The sequence below is a fragment of the Barbus barbus genome (assembly GCF_936440315.1).
Source record: "Barbus barbus genome assembly, chromosome: 20".
Taxonomy (NCBI): Eukaryota; Metazoa; Chordata; class Actinopteri; order Cypriniformes; family Cyprinidae; genus Barbus; species Barbus barbus.
Genome location: NC_136748.1, coordinates 8518811 through 8544993, shown reverse-complemented (window position 1 = coordinate 8544993; position 26183 = coordinate 8518811). Strand labels below are relative to the sequence as shown.

At 38.6% G+C, this 26183-nt stretch overlaps 3 protein-coding genes across 6 annotated transcripts in view; 2 read left to right on the top strand and 1 right to left on the bottom strand.

Annotated features, from left to right (window-relative positions):
* ahsa1b (AHA1, activator of heat shock protein ATPase homolog 1b) overlaps positions 1 to 2881 on the top strand; it is a 28899-nt gene extending 26018 nt beyond the window's left edge. For all 3 annotated transcript variants that reach the window (XM_079443533.1, XM_079443531.1, XM_079443532.1), the window contains one exon: positions 1840 to 2881. In XM_079443533.1, coding sequence (XP_079299659.1) covers positions 1840 to 2012 — 173 coding nt within the window. In that variant the 3' untranslated portion in view covers positions 2013 to 2881. The remainder of the gene's footprint in view (positions 1 to 1839) is intronic.
* Positions 2790 to 5248, bottom strand: LOC306886434 (dr1-associated corepressor). 2 transcript variants are annotated; one of them, XM_079443535.1, is made up of 7 exons: positions 5020 to 5248; positions 4861 to 4933; positions 4214 to 4307; positions 4013 to 4129; positions 3805 to 3907; positions 3642 to 3699; positions 2813 to 3539 (listed from the first exon to the last, which is right to left on the bottom strand). In XM_079443535.1, the coding sequence occupies exons 1-6, from the start codon at positions 5059 to 5061 to the stop codon at positions 3658 to 3660; spliced, it is 471 nt and encodes a 156-aa protein (XP_079299661.1). In that variant the 5' UTR covers positions 5062 to 5248; the 3' UTR covers positions 2813 to 3539; positions 3642 to 3657. The 2 variants fall into 2 exon arrangements, with proteins under 2 accessions (XP_079299660.1, XP_079299661.1); XM_079443534.1 differs by having other exon boundaries at positions 2790 to 3699; positions 5020 to 5212.
* A 2615-nt stretch (positions 5249 to 7863) lies between these two features.
* The window catches only part of jmjd1ca (jumonji domain containing 1Ca), a 65828-nt gene continuing 47508 nt past the window's right edge, over positions 7864 to 26183 (top strand). Inside the window, exons 1-2 of the mRNA XM_079443980.1 lie at positions 7864 to 8191; positions 19128 to 19295. Of these exons, the coding sequence (XP_079300106.1) occupies positions 8063 to 8191; positions 19128 to 19295 (297 nt within the window). The 5' untranslated portion in view covers positions 7864 to 8062. The remainder of the gene's footprint in view (positions 8192 to 19127; positions 19296 to 26183) is intronic.

Below are 26183 nucleotides of genomic sequence, written 5' to 3'. Positions count from 1 at the left end.
AATCGAGCGTATTTTGCAGTATTAAACACTTATTTATACCGATTTCATCAGGCTCCGAAAATTCTTCAAAAAGAACACAAAGAATGGCCTTCTCAGCTGCCATAGTTGCAACACTCATCAGAACAGGGTGTTCTGTTTAATAAACATTTTGCACCGTTTTGTCGGGGCTGAATGCAGGCCTGATCTACGTTGTTTGCTGTAGTAATGATGTAAGTCAGGGATCCTCAAATTTGACCCACGAGATCCACTTTCCTGCAGAGTTTAGCTCTAACCCTAATCAAACACATCTGAGCTGCTAATCAGTGTCTCAAGATCATTAGAAAATCACAGGTTGGTGAGTTTGATCAGGGTTGGAGCTAAACTCTGCAGTAGATTGGCCCTCCAGGAAAAGATTTGAGGAACCCTGATGTAAGTGTTGGATGCTAAGAGCCATACAACAACTGAGCTATCAGTGTGGAAATGGACAGAGACCTTTAAAAAAACCTTTAGCAATTAGGCATTGACAGTTAAGATAATAATAATGCTATCAAATGTGTATTTTAAATAAATACTGTTCTTTTGAACTTTCTATTGATCAAAGAATCACAATTTCCAAAAAAATATTTTGCAGCACAAATGCTTTCAACATTTCTTGAACATCAAATCAGCATATTAGAATGATTTTTGAAGGACCTTGTGACACTGAAGACTGGAGCTTTGCCATCACAGGAATAAAATACATTTATTTATAATATGATTTTACTGTTTTTTTTTTTTTTTATCAAATAAATGCAGCCTAAAGGCTGTTTCACACTGAGCCTGATGCAAAAAAGATTCACAGACGAACTGTGCTTTCACACCGAATGTGAAACCAGTTTGCCTTCTGCTAATTCACACCTACACACTAGGTGGCGCTGACCAATAATGCATTCCCCCTCAGATATGCATCTTATATGGATTTAACATCGCCTGCTGCTCAATATACAGCATTAAATTCAGATAAATAGAAGTTGTATTCATTTCCTTTCTGTAGCTCAAATAAAGTTTGGTTCTACACCAGAAATACAAACTATCTATAATGCTTACCAAAATACATCTTAAATTATAAGTGTAGGTACAATTAACATTAAGCTACACTTTAAACTTATAATTTGTGATTATTAATGTCTTTGATTAAACCATAATTGAGTACTTCTAACTAATCTAAAGTGGATTTTTATTCTATAATAGGCAGACATGCACTCTTTGTATGTTTTATAATGGATTGAACGCTACACCTGCTTATCATTTGTCATAAACATCCTTTATTGTTATGACAATACCTGGAGCTGCATTAAAACCCATACAGAAAATATATTGTCATATTCATGTCTATTTGCTTTCATATTAAATGTAATTTCAAATCTGATTGGATGGCCATTTCATCACAGAGTGAAGGGGGAAAAAACGACACACGGGACAAAACAAAATCCTTGTTTTTTTTTTGCGCCACGAATGATCGTGCATGGTGTGAATAGTCCCATGGGGATTTATTGTTTTGATTCAAAAGCGCCATAGCACCGAACATTTGCGCATTGTGTAAAAAGGCCTTAATTGAGAGTATAAGCACATTTCTTTAATCTAAATCTCTTAAACCAGAAACCTTTAAATGGTAGTATAGTTCAATATATGGCAGAAGAATAAGAATTTATGTATGTGGTCTGAGTCTGATATAACAAATTATTTTTTGATGCATGCCCTATTATAAATATTGTATTTATCAGCTCTTTTACTGTCTGACAGCTGACTTTAAGAAACACCTAGCTGATTATCTCTGCTCATTGTTTACCTTCACTGTCTGTCCTTTCCTTTTTATTTCAGAGCACTATGCGATGGTGACATTGACTTTCACAGACAAGGGTAACGAGACAGAGTTAAAGATTGAGTGTCGGGCGGTTCCTGAGAATGAAGAGGAACGAACACGAGATGGCTGGCAGAGGTACTACTGCCATGCCATTAAACAGACATTTGGCTATGGCGCACGACTCTGCTGAGCCCAGGATGTAGCAGCCTTTAGTTTTTATTTTTGTTCATTTTGCTCCACCTACAAAAGAGAGGATCAGAATGTGACTCTACTGAACAGCAGGCATCACATTGCTCCATTATCACATTCCTTTATTTGGATGATTTTTATGTTTACAGTAAATAAAAAGATGGAAAAATCTGAAATGTAAGAGATGATGAGGAGACTTGGTCATATGAAATATCTGTGTATTTGTGTAATATAGTGTCCTTATTTTAGCATGGTTACTCTCTGATGGCACTTCTGTCCTGTTCTGTGAAAGGGACACGGGATTGAACGGTGCCTTTTATGCACTGGGTGGTTTTTAATACGTTAAGAGGCTTTCCTCTGGATCTTCTTGAAGATGGTTTGGAGAGAGAAAAATAAAGAGATTTCAGACCACTTAATTAATGTTTCTTTCTGATGAAAATGGAGTTATCCGTGTACATTTGTCATCACATCTAATAGTATTATGAACATGTGATTTTTACTCATTTATATTCACCAAAACAGATGCAAGCCGCAGACAGCCTGTTTCTTATGTCTCAAACAGACCGTATTAAAAAGAAAATCATGTGGAATGCACAGCTGGTTATTTTTAGATCACTGCTTTTCTATTTGCTTTATATTACTGCAAGTACTGTATTTCAGCCTTTACAGGGTTTGCCTGGTTTTAGCTGCTGAAATGTTTGAAAAGGGAACTACAGACCAATTTTAAGTCACTTGGATGAAAATGTGAGTTGTTTTGCCCCAAATTATGATCCAGAAAAATGTTTGAGTTTTATTTATTTTCTGCATCACACTTTGTGACCAGACAAAGAACATAATTTACTTAAAATAAAAGTACCTTTGAAACATCATCCTCATATTTTATTCAGCTATTATTTAGCATTGCCCTATAATAGATAATTGGTTATTTTAAACATCTTATATCACAGTAGTTAGGTTAGGAGTAGAAAATGCATATTTATACAATATTGTGTAATATTGACATCTTAAAATATACCTTATAGAATATTCACTATAAAATACAATTGTCTCTGTAATACAATATGCCGCTTAAAGAACCCTGTAACCAACTGTGGATAATAGTAACAAAACAGTGACCTGCCTTTAATGATGACAGATAGAAAAGAATAACTATTTACCTTTATCTATAAATATTATATAGTCACATATGCCTCAGCTCAGAAAATCGTTACATTATAAACATTAGACAGTTCAAACTACTGTCTTAATTACCAATCCAACTGAAAGAAAAATATGCTGCTCAAAATCTCTTATTTATATAATAAACTAATTATTTTCTTATCGGAATTTAAAACTCCTGGGAAAACTTGAAAACAAAAATTCTAGAATTCATTTCATGGTCAATATAATGCCACAACAGAGCAATTTCACAAATTAAAAATTAAATATTTATGTCAGATGCTAAGAATAACAATAACCCTTCCCAAAAGATGCTGGGTCTTCATAACACAGCAGTTTTCAGCAAGAGATTGTTTGATCTTGTCAAATGCTTTTATAAGAATAAAAGGAAAAATTACAATTTGCAGAACACTGGATTGATGTTGTTATAATCTGTTAGTTTTCCACATGACTATATCAGCGCAAATCTCACCTTTTCAAAAGCCCGGTCAAGGTGAATGAGTTTCCAAGCAGATGAACAGCTCAGACTCCTGAAAAAGAAATGTACATAAAGAACATTGACAAGATTAAAAATACAAATATCCCTAGTCAGGTTCCTTAACATTGTGTCATTAAAATCAATCACAATAACTCACACTGGATGAATCACTGTTGATGACCAAATCATTGGTGGCTTTCTGGGGCGGCTCCTCCGTCTCCGGTGCCCTGGCTTTGATAGACACACTTTGCCACCGTTTCCTAACGGAAGAGCGTTTGATTACAATGGTGGCTTGTATGGAAAACACTGTATCTGCTTTTATCTATTTGCTGGGCTCCTGTGCATTTTCACAAATTATACTGTACCTGTGTGACTGCCATTTGCCCTTAGTTTTGCACTCTGATGTTGATGCAGTAGATTTAGCCTGATCTGCCAAATCCTTCAGGAAGTCAAACAACTTCTCTGAATGAATGCACTGTTTCCTACAAAGATCATAAGTATAATAAAAGAACAGAAATTGATGGAAAATCACAAAGAGACTAGAGGATGCCTATTTTGAACCTCACATGTGATTTATGGACATCACTCTGCTGTTCCTGGACTGGGTTATTTTACAGGTCATGGTGAGAAGAGATCTGAGGAACATTTCTAAAGCTTTAGCTAAATCTGCAGTTATGGAGCATAGCAGTATGAAGAACTACATATGAATAATGAACAATATGATAGATTTAAAAAAATATTTTTCATAAAGGAAATTATGTCTATTTTAGTGTCACTGCGATTTATATTATATTATATTCAGATATTTAAATAAACTGCATTATAGTTTATTTTATAAATTGATATTTGGCCTTAAGAGTCTGGACTAAGTTAAAATAAGCAATGCGATCGGTTTCTAGAATGTTGTTTAGAGTCAATCACAGCGTTCTAAAAATATGAACTAAGGAGTCGTTAGAACAAAAGAATCGAAGAGTCAGAGTCGAGCAAATGATTCTTTTGGAGTCGACTCTCCAGTCCACTCTTCTCAATGGTAAAAAAAAATATATTAATAGTGCCTAAACGGGTTTTCTTTCTTTCTTTATTTCTTTCCTTTTTAAAAAAAATAAAACCCGGAAAGAATTTTTACACGCTTCATAAGAATCAACTCGCAAATGAGTCTTGACTACGAATGACTCTCCACCAGCATTCAACATTGGGTGTTTTGAAAGGATACATATGATGACTGGTACCGCTGTAGCGATTCGCCCGACCTCTGTGTCCTTTTGCATTATTTTCTTGATGCGTCCCTGACCATGTGGCGAAGAGGAGGAGGTTCAGTCTGAGGAGTCTTCACACAATGCTCATAAAACTACGAAAATGAAGAAATACTCACGGGTGGAAAGCGAACATTATATTTTCTCTTCTGTCCGGGCATTTTGAACTCTTAAATAAGCGTATTCGGCTTACATTTTGAACCATTTTACACTTTGGAGTGCGGAGCGCCATTTGTTTACCTTTCACAGGAAGTATTGAATGAGAAATGATTGGGGAGAGAAAGAACTAGGGGGTCGAGCTCCTCAAAGGCCACGCCCCTGTCACGTGCGGCGTGAGGTTTGTAAACATTCTTTTAAATCCACGTGTTCATTTTATTACTGAATTACCGATCAGGTGAACCTGCTGCAGTGACCCAAAAGTCTGCAGGGTAATTTGTATTTAGTGTATCAAGTTAAACTAGATATACAATGAGAAATGTTTGCTACTAGATGGAAAAATGCGTTAATTTACGTTTAATATTTTATTTCAGTTAATGTTAATTCAGTCATTCTTGAGACATGGGACAAAACATGTCCAGCAATTGTAACTGCTATCAGGTTAAAAAAAAATAAAAAATCAATTGTAAATGTTATGGGTATTAATAACAGAATGTATTTAACACAATTATCTCCTTCAATTTAATTTTAGCATTATTATGCAAAATCTATGACACTTATTGTTTCTCACTACATCTAAAACAGTGTGTCCACAGAGAAGGGTTCAATATAATATGGATTCGTTTTTTTAAAGATGAAAAAGACCTTGTTTTATCAAAAGTAACACTTAATATCTCATATCAAACCAAGGTTGTTTTTCAGTGACACATGCATGCTTCATAAGGTTTCAAAGTTGTGTCCCCACTTTTTGTCAACACTGTCAGACATTCATTAAAACGTAATAAAATCAGGGAATATCAGGGGCAGCTGTCACTCTAAAGGACCCCCTTGCCACTGTCCATCTTTGAAGAGAACATCAGTGTCAGACAGACTCTTGTCAGGTTTATAGTTAAAATTTATAAAATTTCCTGGTAGATGGCTGCGTTGACTGTGGACTTCAGAAAACACAGTGGACCAACACCAGCAGATGACATGGCAGCCCAAATCATCACTGACTGTGGAAACTTCACACTGGACTTCAAGCAACATGGATTCTGTGCCTCTCCAGACTCTGGGACCTTGATCTCCAAATTAAATGCAAAATTTACTTTCATCTGAAAAGAGGACTTTGGACCACTGAGCAACAGTCCAGTTCTTTTTCTCTTTAGCCCAGGTAAGACTCTTCTGACGTTGTCTCTGGTTCAGAAGTGGCTTGGTAGCCCTTTTCCTGAAGACGTCTGAGCTGGTGACTCTTGATGCACTGACTCCAGCTTCAGTCCACTCCTTGTGAAGCTCTCCCAAGTGTTTGAATGAGCTTTGCTTGACAGTATTCTCAAGCTTGCGGTCATCCCTGTTGCTTGTGCACCTTTTCCTACCCAATTTCTTCCTTCCAGTCAACATTTAATATACTTTGATACAGCACTCTGTAAACAGCCACACCTTTGAGTAATGACCCTCTGTAACTTACCCTCTTTGTGGAGAGTGTCAATGTTCGTCTTCTGGATCATTGCCAAGTCAGCAGTGTTCCCCATTATTGTGGTTTCAAAGAACGAGATACCCAGAATTTTATATTGTAGGGATGGCCATTAATTGAAACTCAAATGTAAATATTCTAATATTTTGAGATACTGATTTTTAACTTTCATGAGCTGTAAGCTCCAACCATCAAAATTAAAACAAAAACACTTTTGAAATGTTTTACTTTACATGTAATGAATCTAAAATATATGAAAGTTTCACTTTTTGAAATAAGTTACAAGAAAAAATGAACTTTTTCACGATATTCTAATTTTTTCAGATGTATCTGTATATATTTTTATTTATTTATTTGCAGTAAGTCATACTGTTCTTGACTCGTGTAAACTGAGGACAGAACCCTTGCATTTTTTTTGTACATTTATTAAATTTTTAGTATATTCATGCAATTATAATTTTTGTAGAAGACAGTTCAGTGCAGTCTGCTGCATTTCACAGTGCACGACACACGAGGGCAATCAAACAACATTATAAATCCTTTATAAATGTGTTTTTCCTCTCAGTCAGTGGACAGTTTACATTCCTAAACATTGAAAAACTGAGAAAGTTAGATGGCATAAGATTTGAGAGGTTTCCAGAATGTAGACATTAGATATAATAGTTCCTCATTGTTACCACATAACTATAATTATGCTTGCATAAGTGAGTTTATTTTTACCATTCACATGACAACACCAGTCATGCCGCTCCGAGTATACACTTAGTCATCTGATACAGAATTAACCACTAACACCACTTTTGGATGCTTTTAGCAACATTATACAGATGATTATATCCAGTTGATGGCAGGTCAAATTAGAAATGACAGAACAAAATATTAGGCCTACTTTGGAATAAAACACTTTTAAATCTACAGTGTGTAAGAGATACAGTTTATCACTGTTTATTTAAATTGTGCCACGCGAGCAAATAAACAAATCAATAATACACGTTTTTGTTAATTCTTTTATGCTGTTTAACTTATTACATTCATAGTATGTGACATGTTTGGCAACTATAAGGTGGATAAAATAATTCAGGTGTTGTTAGACTGTATTTTGCGATAAAGTTTCTTATAAAACCAATCAATTATTTATAAACTGTAATTTTAAAATGTGTTTGTGAAGTTCAAGTTCAGAATGTAAACGCAGACGTGGGACTAGTTTTCTGTAGTCTGTGGCAGTGCGCTGAGAAAGCGGAGTGAAGTCTGGCGGACGGAGAAGTCCAGTAGGCGGATGAATACCACGTGTGAGTGAGAGAGAGAGAGAGAGAGAGAGAGAGAGAGAGAGAGGGTGATGACTGTTACTACTCTCAGTGTAAATCAGTTTCTCGGCGCACAGAGACATAAGCGTTCGCCAGAGGACTTATGCAGGGAATTTTATCCCCCTGTACTCACACTCACAAAAATCTACTTTTAATCACCATATTTTAATAATGTGTCAACACCGCAGCCCGCAGTAGGAGGGAGTTTGCTTGTTGTCCGTGGACATTTCTCGCACTTTTAGCGGGACTATGGCGGCGGAGCTGGTGGGGAAGCGCTGCCTGTGCGTGAGCGGCGGAGAGCGGCTGGAGCTCGCGGGGATCTCGCGCTGGAGCTGGAGAGCCGGAGTCATCCGCGCCTGCGACTCTCCTGCGCTAACGGTAAAACTCACCTCACGACCCTCATTTACCACAAATTACGCTTGTTTTTTAGCCTTTTCCAGTTGATATAACTTCTACAAATTCCTATTCGCTTGTTTGTCAGAAAAAAAGTTTGGCGGAACCACTGATATGACAAGCGAAAGCTGGTCACGTTAGGTTTGTTTCTGTCAGTTTTTAGTCAACAGACATTCAGGCGGCTTTTACTATGAGTCGAAGGCTGGGCGTGTTACTATGATAGAGAGAGAAAGCAACTGTGTGTGTGTGTGTGTGTGTGTGGACTATAATCAGCTGTTGTGAGACAGTTTACTGGACTAATGACTCCATCACTCCACCACAGCTTCATCACGAGGTGTCTTATTTTATATTCACATCCCTTTTATCTTTGTATATTGATATTCATATATAGGTATATCAGATTTAAAATGGTACCTTTTGGGGTACAACAGCTTGTCCCTGGAGCAGTACCCTTAAAAGGACATATTAGTACCTTTAACCATACTAGTACCCTTAAGATACTGGTATGTTCCTATTAGGGGTAAAAAGGTACCAATATGTCCTTTTAAGGGTACTGCTCCAGGGACAAGCTGTTGTACCCCGAAAGGTACAATTCTGGCCCCTTATTTTTCTGTGTGTGTGAAGCTGCTGAGACATAATCTGTATTGTATAAATTGCTGTAGAAATGCAGGTGACTTGACTAATACACAATATAACATCATGTAATATGTGTTACTAGCATTTGTTAGCTTTTCCGATGTGTATCCACATTCAGGATTCCCATGATCATGGAAAATCAAGAAAACAGGATTTTGAAATGGTATTTTATTTTATTTGGAAAAGTAGTATAATTAAGGTTACACTTTATTTGAAGGTGTCATTGTTACAGAGTAACTATACATTTAAGTACTGAGTAATATTAATTAACAATATCAATTTATACGGTTCAGGTTAGGTTTAGTTGCATGTAATTATGCATAACTTACTGTTATTTCTATAGTAAGTACATGTAATGTGTCGTGTAAAATAGTGTTACCTATCGTCCCACTTTATATGAAGTGTCTTTAACTGTACAAACATTTATAATAATAATTTGATGTAGGGCTAATGCCCTTATTGTGTACATACATTGTTTTTATATTTAAAAATATCTGCATGCAATTTCACATGCAATTAATATCTGTAGTTACATATGCATGAATCCATGTATGTAACTAAATACTTGCATATAGATGCATAAAGTGGCATTTTTAATATACATTTTTCAAAGATTTTTAGCGCTAAAATATTTGGCTACAAATTGCTTATTGAACTCTATAAAATGCTTTTAAAAATCCATAAAGCCATCACGAAGGACTGGAAAAACCATGGATATTCATTAGCAAAAAGCTGTGGGAACCCTGCGCATTACTAAATGCATGTTGACTTCAGTAAAGCCATTACAGTTCATTCATTTGAATCTTTGCTGGCACCCTGTGCACCGCAGTAGACATATTTGCATTTTTACAACTGTGAAGTTAATTATGAGGGTCAAAGGCACACTTTCCTCCTACATAGTGCTCAGCGAAAGAGCAGATCACCCTCTGAGGAGCGCACTGCGTAACTGATTGAACAAGTTGTGGCGGCTTGTTTCATTGACATTTAAAGTGTAAATCAAATGTACAGTATGTATTCCACTAGGGTGCAAAAAATAGAGAATTGTGTTTTTTCTGTGTAGAAACTTTGCTCTGTTACTGGCAAGTGCCCTGTGTTTTATTCATTCTCTTCTGACAGTTTGTGTTCATTGATAGTTTAGTCGTGCTGTCATATGCTTCCAGCTGTGTACGAGTGTAAAAGAGAGGGAAAGAAAGCATGCATAGTTGTTACTGGCGTTGTTGCTCAGATCATATGCGGTTTGATTGTTTGGCAAAGCCTTGCATTCATGTGCGTGCATATCTGTCATTCATTTTCCCAGTACAGGTGCAGGATTGCTTGTATATCTGAAGGGTGTGTGTGTTTGTCTAACTAGCTCTTTGTGGTTGTAAACTCGCACCAACAGGATTTTCTCACTGTTTGAGAGTTTGTGTGCCCTCTGTGAGGTCAATTATTTTAGATAAAACTGTAATCTTATATAGTACTGTAGTCTGTTTATTTGGATTGTGTCCTCAGTTTAGATCTGCTGTTAAAAATCTCTCTGGTGGTTGTAGTAATTTTATTTTTTAAAGCTGGGGAATATACAGCTTGGTTTGTTTATCAGAACAGCTGTTGGTTTTCTCTCTTGGTGTATTTATGTATGTGCATTTCATGAGATTGTAAGTGCATGTGTGTATTTGTCTTTGGGGACTCATGTCTTTACACAATTGGCTAGACGACGTCCCCGTGGCAACAGCGGTTTAGCCGTGTGACTGACAGCTTTCCCTGGGTTACAACCTCCTGCCGTGTTACACACACACACACACACAGAGATATCTCCTAATGCTTCTCATCTCCTTCACAACCTGTTGTTTTACTGTGCTGTATTCTCAGGGGTTTACCACAAACACTGGTTTGCTTGAATTTCCAAATATCTGCAGTGTGTCTGGACTTGACAGCTTGAGATATCCTCTATTTTTAGTTTTACAACTACAGGAAAATGTCATGGAATGATACAAGAATGTTGTTTTCTTATCTTTGTGTGAAATAGTATGTACTATAAAACAGATGGTTGTAGTCCTGGATGCTGATGGGTGAATATGGCAAACCAGCTGTACTAAATTACACACTACTACACTACCAGAAAAAAAAAGGTACAAAAGCTGTCACTGGGATGGTATCTTTTCAAAAGGTACATATTTGTACTTAAAGGTCCATATTGGTACCATAAATGTACATATTAGTTCAGGGGTAGGCAACGTCGGTCCTGGAGTGCCACTGTCCTGATGATCTCAATTAGGTGTGTTAAGTAAGGGAGAATGTGGGCCCTCGGGACTGGAATTGAGAACCACTGCTGTAGAGTTTAGCTCCAACCCTAATCAAACACACCTGAACAAGTTTATCAAGGTCTTGAGAATTACTAGAGCTACAGGCAGGTGAGGTTTTTTTTCAGGGTTGGAGCTAAACTCAGCAGGACATCGGCACTCCAGGACCGACGTTGCCTACCCCTGTATTAGTTCCTAAAGTGTACATATTAATACCTAAAAGGTACAAAAATGTACATTTTGAAAAGGTACCCCCACAGAGACAGATTTTAAACCTTTATTCTGAGTGTATGAATTAATTGTGATGAAAAAAATACACTTTCATTCTTTTTTGAAACACAAAATAAGATATTTTAATGAAACATGAGAGACTTCTGTACATCCATTAAAAGTCCAGGCAACCAAAACTTTGATGCTTCAGAAAGTTCAAAAAGATATCATGAAAGTAATCCAAATGAATAGAGCAGTTTAATCCAAATCTTCTGAAGTGACACAATCACTTAATACGTATTAGCCACCAATTCGCCACAATGGAAAATAGTTGCGAATTACCATGGGATTGTTTTAGTGTAACCAAATGTATTTAGCTTCAATCAGTCATGTTAAATTATATTTTCCCTTATAAGTAGAGAATCTTTAAATAAGATTGTGCTTGTATTGTAAAGCTGCACACCATGACTTTAGCCATGACCGTATTCACAGTGCAGCTTCTTGAACTCTTATTAACAATCTATATAGCAGTCTAACCTACTAAAAAAGTTGCAAACACAGATTTGATGGAGGGATTATTTGTGCAGTGTTTATGTTTGGATTGCACAAGTGTGCATGTTGCAGTGATATCATTCGTCTGATGCAGACATTTATTAATTACAGCTGCGCGTGTGTTTTTATCGACTCGCTCTGATAGCACTCTAATTCTGTTCTGCACTGCATTAACTAAAGCCAGATGTCTCTGCTTGGCCTCGTCTCTGTCTTGTCTTTTTCTGTGGTTGTGTGTGTTTGTACTGTGCTTTAAGTACTCCTCTTCCCCTCCCCGTCCGTGCATATGCTGGCACTGAGGGCCGTATTCCAGCTCTCCGCACGTGTGTTTGTCGGTCTACACTCACCCACACACCCACACACCCACATACACACACATACACACACAGATATATGGTTCTGCAGTGTCAGAGACGAGGGTTGAATATCATCAGCTCATGTGGAGAGAAGCAAAACATTTCTAAACGATCTCTCTCTCTCTCTAATACCTTGTTGAAGTTGTGAATTCTTGTTTATATGTTTATGTGACCCTCTCAGTCATTCAGTCTGCAAAATGCGTGTGCTGGTGTTCTTTATATACAGCTTTCTTTTCATTTCACCCTTGACCTTTGGCAGATGGTTTGACGCTTTGCCAGGGAAGCAATGTGTGATTCTGCAGACCAGACAGATTTTGCATGAGTGCGTGTGTGTGTGCTGTAGCTTATCTCCTGAAATACGTAAGAAGTCCAGCTCAGGCTGTGTGATTATAGATTTAAGCCCTACTGAAACACACACACACACAACAATGCAGAGCTGTTTTAACTCCCATTCTGTCATTTCTCCTTCTGATGATGCATTACTTGCATTGATGTGTCTGTTTGTGTGTGTGTTTGAATCTCCTATTAGTCCTGCAGAACTCTGTGAAATCCTCTCTGTCTTTTGATTTAACAGCCCTGGGGAGTTCGGTGGCAGGGTGTGTGGTTGTTTTGGATGTTTGTGTACCCGTGCGCATCTCTTTGACTCTCACACTATCTGTGTGAATGTTTTCATGTCTTTATATGTGCGGAGGAGAAAGTGTGAAGGCGAGAGAGAGTTTGTGTGTGTGTGCTTGGCAGACAGCGGAGAGCGAGTTTGTTTAAACTGCGGAATATCATGCATGACAGAATCACAGTCACGGGACTGGAGAGCTGGCCAACAGCCTCACAAGGTGTTCAACTCTCACTCTCCCTGTGAAAGAATGAATGCCTGCCGCTGCTTTGCTAGGATAATATGAGGCAGTTAAAGGACATGGTGTCCTCTCTTGTCTTTCTCTCTTGGCATGCACACTAACTGTAGCTTATTGTATCGTTATGATGTTTGCTGGCATTAAATCACAGCAGTGTGTCTGGGTCACTCCTTCACTCACACACACACACACACACACACACACACACACACACACGTACAATGCAGTCCTCCACCACACCTCTTGCGCTCACATCCCCCTTCATTGACAGAGTCTGTCTCTGTCAGGTTCAGATTGTAGTGCATTTCATTTTGCTACTTAATAACACTGCGTTATGACAAAAGCTGATAAACATAAACATTTTTTGGCAGCAAAGGAGCATTATTTTAAACCAAAAGACTATAATGTTAAGAACACTTCTATTTTAAATAAATGCTTTTCTTTTAAACTTTATATTCATCATCGAATACTACACAAAAAGTATAACAGTCTCCACAAAATTATTATGCTGCACAACGTTTTTCAACATTAATAATAAGAAATGTATCTTGAGCAGCAAATCATCACATTAGAATGATTTCTGAAGGATCGTGTGACACTGTAGACTGGAGTAACGGTGCTGAAAAATCATCTTAGAAATAAATTATATTTAAAATATATTCAAATGGAAAATAGTTATTTAAATTGTAATAATATTTCATGATATTACTGCATTTTTGATCAAATAAATGCAGCCTCGGTGAGCAGAAGAGTCTTCCTCCGAGTCCTCAAACATTAAAAATAAAACTTTGCTACTATATCTTATCACATTAAATTCAGAATCCAAACTTACAACTTGAGCAAAATGTAAGCATTGCACTAGACCATCATCAACAAAATCCATCCAAATTATTTGCTGATGCAATGCATTTTATTTAGAAATACACTGTATTATTAAGATCCATCAACTTGTGTTAATGGTTTGCTCTACATCACAGTGTTCATGTTAAACATTAGATATTAATTACATTTGATGTGAATTGCTTTTCAGTTCATATAAATAATTATATCATAAAATAGAATCCTATTAAAGCAATAACAAATTGTGTTTATCTGTGTTTAATTTAGGGATGTTTGACGATAAATCATGATAAAATTCCCGTAGTATTACCGTTTCCTATTTTAATTGTCATTAAAACCGTATTCGATTACCGCGATTTGAACAACTCAATAAATACTATCCAGCATAAAGCATAAAGAGTTTTAAGTAACAGTCACAGCACGCAGAGAAGTTTCGTTTTGAGTGAAAACAGGGCGGTAAAGCTAGGAGGTTTTAAGAGTGTGAAGGGAACTATACAAATGAATATATGAATGAATTAATTATATGAACGTACCTCTGAAGGTTCTGACTGTCTTCAGAAATGATTCAATGGCATTTTGTTTTCATCTTAGCTCCATGTAGTTCATTCCTAAAGGAAGTGTTCTTAACCGCAATACTGCTTTGTGCACGGAGTTTGTAATTCAGCTTTTCCATAAGCGCCACCTAGTGTCTGTGAGTGGATTTACAGATACTTTTATTTAGTTTCAACCTCTATGCAGTTTCTGTCTGGCCAAAAATGGACCGAATTTGCCTGCCCTGCTGTAAATTTTGGCCGGTTGATGAAAAACAAGCTTATGTGGATTCTACACACTTAAACCATCAAGCCATCTAGAATTATTTACGGAGCAGATAAAATGCATATAATCATTTATTAATCAATTATTGTTTTGACTTAACCCTTTTCCTTATTTAAAGGCTGAAATGTGAGGTTTACCTTTTTATGAAGCTTTTTCAAAGCTTTATTTGAACATTTACATGAGATATTTGAACATGCTTGTCAGTCAAGTTGTCATTTAAAATCTGAACATCATTGGTAATTGTATTGTTTTAGTGATTATGCAAACAAAGTCATTTTATTTGTTGTTTGTTGATTCTTAAATATAAAACTTGCTTTACTTTTTGAACATTTCCAGCACATTTTAACAATACCGTGATAATACTGATAACCGTGATAATTTGTCACTATAATTGTGATAAGAAATTTTCATACCGTTACATCCCTAGTTTAATTATTGTAATTTACACAGAAAATTACTTTTAAATGTGTTAATTTTAATGACAGATAGGTGAGTGTTGCAGTAATTAGCTAAGAAATGCTTGTCACACCTTGTTTCGTGTAGCTCTGATGTGAGTCGACTTTATAAACATGTACACACACATTTTCATTGTCTTCATCTGTCACTCTTTTTTTCTCCCTTGTTCTCTGTCTGTCTTTCTCTCTCTCTCACCCGCCCACCTTTCCTCCCTCTTTCTCCGCTCAGTAAATTATTGATCAGTGAGGCGCCTCTTTGGATCACAGTTTGTGTGTGTGTGTATATTTGCACTCAGCGCTAAAGACAGTATGTACAACAGACACGGACACGCTCACACAAAGTCACATGATAGTCTCATGCTACTATGTTGGCAGTATGCTTTTATTCCCCAGACTCTCTCTCTCGCCTTTCACACACACAGTGTTGGTTTCATCAGGAACACAACCAGACCCTTCTCATTCACTCCTCGCTTGTGTTGCAGAAATGATCGGAACAGATTATTACAGTTAGTAGAATATATTTACGCGTACATCTCATGAAAAACCACCAGTAAAAAAATAGAGCGTGTGGTTTGTCAGACAGGAAGGCAGTGTCAGGTTGTGTGTGTCTAAGTGCTGATGCTATAAGCACATTTCTGCCGGAGTGTTGGACGTGGTCCAGGCTGAAATATGATGCCGGTGAATGTTTCCCTCCCACAAGCCTCAGGGAAGTGTTTACTGAGAGAGAGTGTGTGTGTGTGTAAATGTTTCTCTCCTGCAGTCTGTCAATAAGAGATACTGCAGGAGTGTGAGTATGCAATGCTTGAGTTGATTTGCAGGTGCGCCTGTGAGTTTGTATGCATGTGTGTGTGTGTGTGTGTGTGTGCGGCCATGTGACTGCATGTGTGAAACGCTTCTCTGACCTGTTACAGCTTGTTGACGCTTCATGGCCGAACAGCTCGGCACACACATATCCGACACGTCTGTGTGTGTGTGAGAATAGCAGGAAAAAAACTCTTGTTAGCTCAATCACACTTGTAAATACCGTCTGAGACACACACACACCCAAAGACGGCACACATGCATCATCGTAATTACACACACGTGGAAGAAAAAACAGCCGCTGTGAAAAATGACAACCTGACGTGATGGTAGACTCACTTCACATTTGCAGGACAGATGAAGCTCTGTGTGAATGTATGTGTGTGGTTTCAAAAGGCAGTGGGACTGGTTCCTATGACTAATGATCTCCTCCAAATGAATAATTGCTGTTTTCCTTTCACGCTCCCCCCCTTCTTACACACACTCTCGGTCAGGCACACACATCTCGCAGATAATGGCAGGAGTGCACGTAAATCACCTCTGTGTCTGACACGCATCCTTACACCGGGAGAGAGAGAGAGAGTTTGAGTATGATTTTGTGTGAAAGAGACAGTGAGAAGATGAAGGGGAAAGGTGAGGTTGAAAGACAGGAGAAAGAATAGGAGGAGTTGAGGGAGATGGAGCAATAATCAGAGAGAGGTTGGTAGCATAGCAACTCAAAAATGTCTTTTTTCTCTCCTCTCTGTTTTCTCTTTCTTTCTCTCGCTCTCACGCTCAGAGGATCTTGACCAATGGCAACATGTGTCCCTGCAATGCATTATATTTTAAGACTTTTTAAATTTTTCTGTAGGGTGTGTGGCATCATCTGTCTGGCACGCACACACACAGACAGACAGACAGACAGACACGTGTCTGTATGCTTTATTAAGTGTGAAGTTTGGTATAATAGAGCAAAGTAGAAGAACTGTGTGACTCTCTTTTGTCTCTCAATAACCATTTCTGATCTTCATTCAAAAACACAAGATGATCTCATTATGACTGTTTCACAATGTGGTTAATGCTTGATTATGCCTATAAAGCTCAAAATGTTGAATTTAACATTCGAATCAACCTACAATGCACAAATGCTCTCAATCGAACATTCAAGCATTCAAACTGAACTTCCAAATGTATCTAGAATGGCCAAAAATGCTGAATATTCTAATTCGCGTGTATGTACTTGGCAGACACTTTTACTCAAAGTAACTTGCAGTGATTTCAAGCTATACAGATGTCCGACAGTCAAGTTTTCAGATGCACTTATACTGGCAAAATTTTAGCCAAACAGGCCTATGATTATTTAAATGTTGAAACAAAACTTAAATGTGCCAAAAATTGCCTGAAAGAACAATTCAGAAATGCTGATGCAATTGAAAAAAAAAAAACAGAATGGGACATCTGAATGAACTTTTAAATGCACATATCATACATTATGTTCTATTTAATTCTCAAATTATGGATCAAACATTTGAGTCTTCTCAAATACACGTACAGGGTCCAAAATATGTTTAATTTACATTCAAACATTTAAATGCAGTTATAATGTCTACAAAATGCTTGATCAAACATTCAAACATTTAAATCAAACTTCCGAATGCACCCAGAATGCCCTGAAATTCAAATTAGCATGTGTTTAGCAGACACTTTTACCCAAAGCAACTTTCAGGATAAATGCCCAAAGCAGGGCTTTCAGGCTATACATTTTCTCAGCAGTGCGTTACTTGGAAATAGAAATGCCCCACAAATTTCTGAAATACTGAAACATTTAACCGTTATTTTTTAAATGAATGTTAAAACACGCTTTATGCTAACCAAAAAATACAGTATCAAACATTCTAAATGTGAACATTCAAACATTTGAATCAAACCTTTAAATGCACTTACGATGCCCAAAAATGCACTCTATATTTACATTCAGATGTTTAAATCAAACTTTTAAATGTAGTTTGTTCTAATATCTAGAAATGCTTGATCAAACATTCAAATCAAATCATCCAAATGGACCTACAATTCTCAAAAATTCTATTTTGGAACAAGAACAAACCATGTCTAACGTTCACAGATAATGATATTAGCGTCCACACCAGCGAACAATATCATCTGTTTATTAGCTCACGCACGTCTGCCGCTTTAAATTCTCTAGCTCGTTACAGCAGGATAGATTCTGATTGGCTGTGAATGTTTGTATCGTTCATCAGCTGGAAAAAATGGTTCGGGAGGTGATTCCAACGATATCGTTTCTCTGTGCCTTTATCTGTGGACTCTGCTATTCTTTAATATTGAGAACAATTTTTAGAACTTTTTTTTTATCGTTATCTTTGTAGTTATCATTCTTGGTGTGAATGGGACTTAAGGCTTTACTACCAGCCCTGCCCGATTCATCTCGTTCTCCTGCCACATGGACCAGAAGTACTCCCTCTTTTAATTAACCTTACCTGCTGATGTTTTCTCAGTTACAGTGAATTCTGAATCCCTGTGAGTGAGCTAGATCTCAGTGCTGTATTCATAGTGAGTTTCTGTTGGGTGACTTTTTTGTGATTCATATCGATCACATATTGAGCCATGTTGTCATGCTGCAGTAGAGCTGGATGCCTCATTGCAGCCGGTGAGTCAGTTTTAATTTCATCTGCCTCAGTCATCAGTCAGACGCAGCACTTATGATGCTGTGATGACACTCTGGGTGACAAATATGAGTGACATCATTGAGTTCAGACTTACACATGAAAATATGTATCTTGATGTGGACAGGACTGTGTGATCTGGAGTGTGTGTGGTCTAAAAATATCCTTTCATGTCGACATTCGCAACACATGTTTGCATTTAATCTATTTCATTTCCATTTCATGTTGTTTGTGAGCTTCTAAGCAGACGTTTTTGTGCTTGTGGTTAATTATGCAGTTGGTGTGTTTGTTTCTAATTTATTAGATTTATCACCTTCGAATCATGTATTAATTAGCTTCATCAATCAAGTTAATTGTGAACACATATGCTGTGTGTATGCGTGTGCACATGCACCTGTGTCTGTACATGCATCTGCAACCTACTAACCCTCTCTCTCTCTCTCTCTCGCTCTCTCTCTCTCCATGTGTTAGGTGTGCGTGCACTGGGACGGCGAGCAGAGCACAGAGAGGAAGTGGAGGAGACTCCGAGAGGAATGTGAGGTGGTTTTGTTGGAGCAGGAACTCGTCTGGGCCACCAAAAGAACCAGCACAAACGGCAACAGCAGCAGCCAGGAGAAGAGGAGACTGCAACCAGCCCTGGTGAGTCCACAAAAGCCCTGAAAGTGCTGCAGCACAAACTGTTCACAGACCATCTGATGCATATTACACACAAAAATGGCAAGAACTTGAAAGTGATTGGCTGGCTTCATGCAGTAAGATTTGGGGTGCATTGAATTTAGTTTTTATAAGTCTGGTTGGAGTAAAAGTTTATTTAAAGAGTTCATGACATGAGAAATGTAATTAGCCTTAATCTTTTGGCATACAAGTGTCAGACTTGTGTCCCTGTGTCCTGTGTTTTTCCTTCCTCTTCTTTCTTCATGCCCTTATTTGGTCTTCCTTTTCCTGTCCTCGTTTGGTGTCATTATTAGTTCATTAGTCTCCGTCTTTGTTTGATTACTCCTCACCTGTTTCAGTTCTTCCTCGATTGATTTCCCAGTGTTCTTAAGCCTTGTGTTTCCCCGGGTCTTATGTCCGGTATTGTTTGTCTTTACCCCGCTCCATTTACCCCTGTGATGTTCATTAAAAGAAGTATTACTCGTGCTTCTCGATTCCTTACTCCTTGCTCCGAGAGCAGTGTGACAGAATACCCGACCTACAAAAAGTAAGCTGTGCCCCTTCTCCCCGTTTGTTTTCTGGTTTCGAGCAGTCTTTTGCTTTCCTCATTTTTCTCACGGCAATGGACACCGCCGCTCGAATCATCGCCCTTGCCCGCTGAAATCTCCCCTTTGAGGAGTATGCCTGGGAGTTCTGCAGGCTCGTCGCAGCGACGGCTCTCGATGACATTGCCATCCTCTCGTTGTTCTGGCACGGGGCCAACTACCATTGCCCCGTGGACCTCCCAGACACTGTGACCCAGACTAAAATGAAGGGAAGGGATCCTCCGGTGTTTGGAGAGTGTCCTGCCCCATGCCAGAACTAGCCCACCATGGTCCGTGGCCATCCCAAGCCCGCCGTCTGCGGGGAACTCTACGCCTCCGTCCTTGGCTCTCCCAAGCCCGCTGTCCGCAGGGAACTCTATGCCTCTGTCCGTGGCTCTCCCAAGCCCGCCGTCTGCGGGGAACTCTACGCCTCTGTCTGTGGCTCTCCCAAGCCCGCCGTCTGCGGGGAACTCTACGCCTCTGTCCGCGGCTCTCCCAAGCCCGCCGTCTGCGGGGAACTCTACGCCTCCGTCCACGGCTCTCCCAAGCCCGCCGTCCGCAGGGAACTCTACGCCGCCGTCCGTGGCTCTCCTACGCCTGCCGTCCGTGGGAAAAGCAACGCCGCCATCCGCGGCTTTCCCAAGCCCGCCATCCGCGGGGAACTCTACGCCGTCGCCCGCGACTCTCTTAAGCCTGCCATCCGCGGGAAAAGCAACGCCGCCGTCCGCGGCTCATCCAAGCCCGCCAGCCGCCGCTGACTCTGTCCTGTCTTCCTGTCCCTTGAGCCCTCCCCATTGGATGGTATATGGCGTGTGGACACGCCTTCCGGAGGGGGGCGTGATGTCAGACTTGTGTCCCTGTGTCCTGTGCTTTTCCTTCCTCTTGTTTCATCATGCCCTTATTTGGTCTTCCTGTTCCTGTCCTCGTTTGGTGTCATTATTAGTTCATTAGTCTCCGTCTGTGTTTGATTACTCCTCACCTGTTTCAGTTCTTCCTCGTTTGATTTCCCAGTGTTCTTAAGCCTTGTGTTTCCCCGGGTCTCATGTCCGGTATTGTTTGTCTTTACCCCGCTCCATGTACCCCTATGATCTTCATTAAAAGAAGTATTACTCGTGCTCCTCAACTCCTCGCTCCTTGCTCTGAGAGCAGTGTGACAATAAGAGGTCTTTGTACCATTAAAACCATTATAACACGTCCTCCTCTTTATAAACAAAGCGTTTATTTAATCAAGCTCCAAAAACGGCTTGTTTGGATCGAAGTTGTCATATGACATCATGGGGGCACAAACATTTGCATAAACGCTGCCTCCAGAGCAAGACATCTACGAATAGTCATTTTCTCACCATAGGCCCTGCCCACTGGTGTTCAGCTGCTGACACTTGTTTAATGCGAGTGTCATATCGCTTCAAAAACAAATAGAAATTACAATCACTGCCGCTATCTTGTCTACCGTGGATACAGTATGTAGATGCGCGTTTGCTTTCAGACACAGTCAACACGTTTGAGTCTGTCGTCAATAGGACAGTGTAAGAAACAAGTGGATAGTTTATTTTTAATGGCATCCCGTATCATGTCAGAGGATTGTTTGGAGCATTTTGTTTTGTAAACGAGGCACAAGTGTCATGGAGAGTTCACAAAGAAACAGTTGTTGAAAGATGAAGCGGTACTAGATCTGACTGCAGCTGCGTCACAAAATGTAAGTAAATGATTTCATAATGCATAATGCTTCAGCGCAAGATACTTTTGATTCTGAATGAATCATTAAAACAACTGGCTCATATGTTAATTTCTTGTGAAAACTTATTGTTTAATTGTAATTATCTTGCCGTTTTATTGGCCGTGAAAAATGGAACAAGAAGCACTTTTTTAAAAATACTGATTTAGCTGTCCTTAAACTTCATGCTCAAAAGCAAGCTGTGGTTTGTAGCGATTGTAATGTCAGTCTGACTTCTGCTTGAAGCTGCAATGTGAACCACACTTTATGCTGAAAGTTAGATACATGAGCCTGTGTCTGAAGACTCAACAACACATGCATTTATGAAGTCACTCAGCGCAGAATGAAGGAAACTGATGGGCTTTTGTTTTTATATCTGGACTGTTTCCACCAAAGGAGACTGACTGGCTGATGTGTCCTGTTTTATACGTCCTAACTGCTGTTAGACGGAGTTATTATTTGCCTCTGTGTCGTTAAAGATAAAAAAAACTAATAAAAAAAAAACGTTTTCCACTTTTTCCAGACGGCAGATGAAAGACTTTAATGCAGTCATTTGTGCCACTACAGGCTCATACTGTACAATCCTGCATTATGTAACCTCATCTATGACGTCTATGACAGTATGTCACCGTGGCTAACCACGTGTTATTATGGGCTACCTTGCGTAACCTGGAGTAACCATGGGTTACGGCCATTTACATGGGTAAATGGGGTAACTGTGGCAACAGAGCTCTGTTTGGCCAACGGGCTGCAGTGATAAGACTGAACAAGAGCGTGTGTGTGGACTTCCTCCATTCAGAGCACTGTGTTTATAGCGGTATTTGATAAAACAGTGAGTGCAAGTGTGTGCTGGGCAGAGTGTTATTGTGTGTCAGGGTGGTCAGTATAAAATCGCAGTATATATCGTAACTGAGCTGTAATATTATAAATAACCATGTCACAGTTTTTGAACAATCGAAGTAAATTAAATCATTTACAAATAAAAGAAACTTCATGTATTTTGATTATTTTCTGTTGTATTTGGAACTTATGATAAATGCAAACCGAAAGATAAGAATATTTTTAAAGAATTCATAATTAATTTAAATGAATCAGTCTGGCATCAGTGCAAAAACAGCTTTAGAATTTATGAAATATGATGTGATGAACCATTATTGAAGCTGTTATAAAAGCGACAACTGGAGCCTGACTGAAATTGGCAGCATTGCTCAGCATCAAGATCAATATTGTTATTGTCCCCTATACATGCCAAACTTAGTTTACAGGTGCTGGTCATAAAATTAGAATATCATGAAAAAGTTGATTTATTTCAGTAATACCATTCAAAAAGTGAAACTTGTATATTAGATTCATTCATTACACACAGACTGATATATTTCAAATGTTTATTTCCTTTAATTTTGTTGATTATAACTGACAACTAATAAAAGTCCCAAATTCAGTATCTCAGAAAATTAGAATATCAATTAAGACCAATGCAAAAAAAATGATTTTTAGAAATGTTGGCCAACTGAAAAGTATGAACATGAAAAGTATGAGCATGTACAGCACTCAATATTTAGTTGGGGCTCCTTTGGCCTGGATTACTGCAGCAATGCGGCGTGGCATGGAGTCGATCAGTCTGTGGCACTGCTCAGGTGTTATGAGAGCCCATGTTGCTCTGATAGTGGCCTTCAGCTCTTCTGAATTGTTGGGTCTGGCGTTGCATCTTCCTCTTCACAATACCCCATAGGTTTTCTATGGGGTTAAGGTCAGGCGAGTTTGCTGGCCAATCAAGAACAGGGATACCATGGTCCTTAAACCAGGTACTGGTAGCTTTGGCAGTGTGTGCAGGTGCCAAGTCCTGTTGGAAAATGAAATCTGCATCTCCATAAAGTTGGTCAGCAGCAGGAAGCATGAAGTGCTCTAAACCTTCCTGGTAGACGGCTACGTTGACCTTGGACCTCAGAAAACACAATGGACCAACACCAGCAGATGACATGGCACCCCAAACCATCAATGACTGTGGAAACTTTACACTGGACCTCAAGCAACGTGGATTATGTGCCTCTCCTCTCTTCCTCCAGACTCTGGGACCTTGATTTCCAAAGGAAATGCAAAATTTACTTTCATCAGAGAACATAACTTTGGACCACTCAGCAGCAGTCCAGTCAAGACGCTTCTGACGCTGTCTCTTGTTCAAGAGTGGCTTGACACAAGGAATGCGACAGCTGAAACCCATGTCTTGCATACGTCTGTGCGTGGTGGTTCTTGAAGCACTGACTCCAGCTGCAGTCCACTCTTTGTGAATCTCCCGCACATTTTTGAATGGGTTTTGTTTCACAATCCTCTCCAGGGTGCGGTTATCCCTATTGCTTGTACACTTCTACCACATCTTGTCCTTCCCTTCGCCTCTCTATTAATGTGCTTGGACACAGAGCTCTGTGAACAGCCAGCCTCTTTAGCAATGACCTTTTGTGTCTTGCCCTCCTTGTGCAAGGTGTCAATGGTCGTCTTTTGGACAACTGTCAAGTCAGCAGTCTTCCCCATGATTGTGTAGCCTACAGAACTAGACTGAGAGACCATTTAAAGGCTTTTGCAGGTGTTTTGAGTTAATTAGCGGATTAGTGTGTGGCACCAGGTGTCTTCAATATTGAACATTTTCACAATATTCTAATTTTCTGAGATACTGAATTTGGGACTTTCATTAGTTGTCAGTTATAATCATCAAAATTAAAGGAAATAAACATTTGAAATATATCAGTCTGTGTGTAATGAATGAATCTAATATACAAGTTTCACTTTTTGAATGGTATTACTGAAATAAATCAACTTTTTCATGATATTCAAATTTTATGACCAGCACCTGTATATTTGAACTATAAATTATTTTGCATATTTTGATATATAATTATGAATTGTTCCAAAATAATGGTAAATAATCACAAATTGATCCAACTTCATCTTTGTCATAGCAAATGTTTACACCACACTAGTGTTCAGATTGATATCAGTGCTTTTAAAAATTGTGTTGTGCATATGGCATAGCATAATCTTTGTCATTAGATATATACCATCATATGAAACCCTAATATCTAATACTCTATATTTTCATTTTATGTCAGCAATAATCTCCTTCGTTCTCTGTTCTTTTAGTAGAAACTTAAATGAAATATAACTGAGAGAGAACCTCTGAGCAGTAAATTTTCATGTGGGTTGAAACAGCCACAGACACACTTTGGTTTCCTTTTTTACTGTCTCTCTCACACACACACACACACACCGATCTGCTTGTGACTTTCTCTGCTGTAGAATATCACTGAGTCAGCAACCATTCTCTATCACAGTGACCTACACACACGTGCACACATACACACACCATCTCTTTCTCCCTTTATCTCTCTCTTTCTGGTATAATATCCCTGGCCCTCTTTTCTCTATCACTATCTGACCTTCTTTGTCAAAAATTAACACGGCATGTATGTCAGTGTACTTGTCAGAGAGAGAAAGGGAGATTAGTAGAGATGGGGAGAGACAGACGCTCACTCACGGGATGAAAGCCAATCAGTGTGTGTGTTACTGACAGACAGACCATTAACAGCACTTGTGTGTGTGTGCGGGTGAGAATGCGAACGTGTCAGGAGGAAGAACAGATTGTGTTTTTACTTTCATGTATGTGTATTTGGGTGCGTGTGTGGAAATTTGTACATATTTGTAAGTGCTCAGAGACGTTTTGACCTTTACATGCTTTTTTTATTGACACTATGAAAATAGAAAGACCTGCGTTTTTACGAATGTGAAATGAGGGGATTCTGGGAAATGAGAGGTGAGAGAGAGTGTGCAATTTTGTTCTCAAAAATATTAAACATTTATTTGGTTGAAAGTTGATACCTGTTATGATAAAGGCTAACCTTTACTAAACAAACGTGGCATTGTTCTTCAGGCTGCACTTTTTTACTGTTAGGGTATCATAAACTACCTCACAATGCAATATTGCAATACATTATGATGGGTTTCGGTTGCACTTTATTTAGAGGACCTGCTAGCTTCATTAATTGAAATACAGAGGAAATACTGTGCATCAACATATAAATAAAAAAACATTGATATAAAAATTAAGTATCAGTGCAATATTTAGAATCTCAATTCAAAGAAAATATGAAGCAGCACAGCTGTTTTCAACATAGATGATAAAAAGAAATATTTTGAGTAATGATTCTGAAAATTAAGCTTTAACATCATAGTAGTAAATGATAAATATATTAAAATAGACATTTTTAAATTGTAATAATATTTTGCAGTATTTACGGTTTTTACTGTATGTTTGATCGGATACATTGCAGCCTTGATGACTATAAGATACTTCTTTTCTAATCTTGTTTTCTTTAATATTATGATTATATATCACTAACAGCATTCATGCAGTCTGCCGTGCATCTGCATACATAGCTGAGATTTCACAGACTGGACATTCAGCATCTGATTTACTATTTCATGATTTGCTATATGATGTACGTGAACGTGTGCCCATTTCACATGAGAGAGTGACATCAGTTGTGCTTTATTTCCGAAGGGACATTGCACAGCAGTGCCATA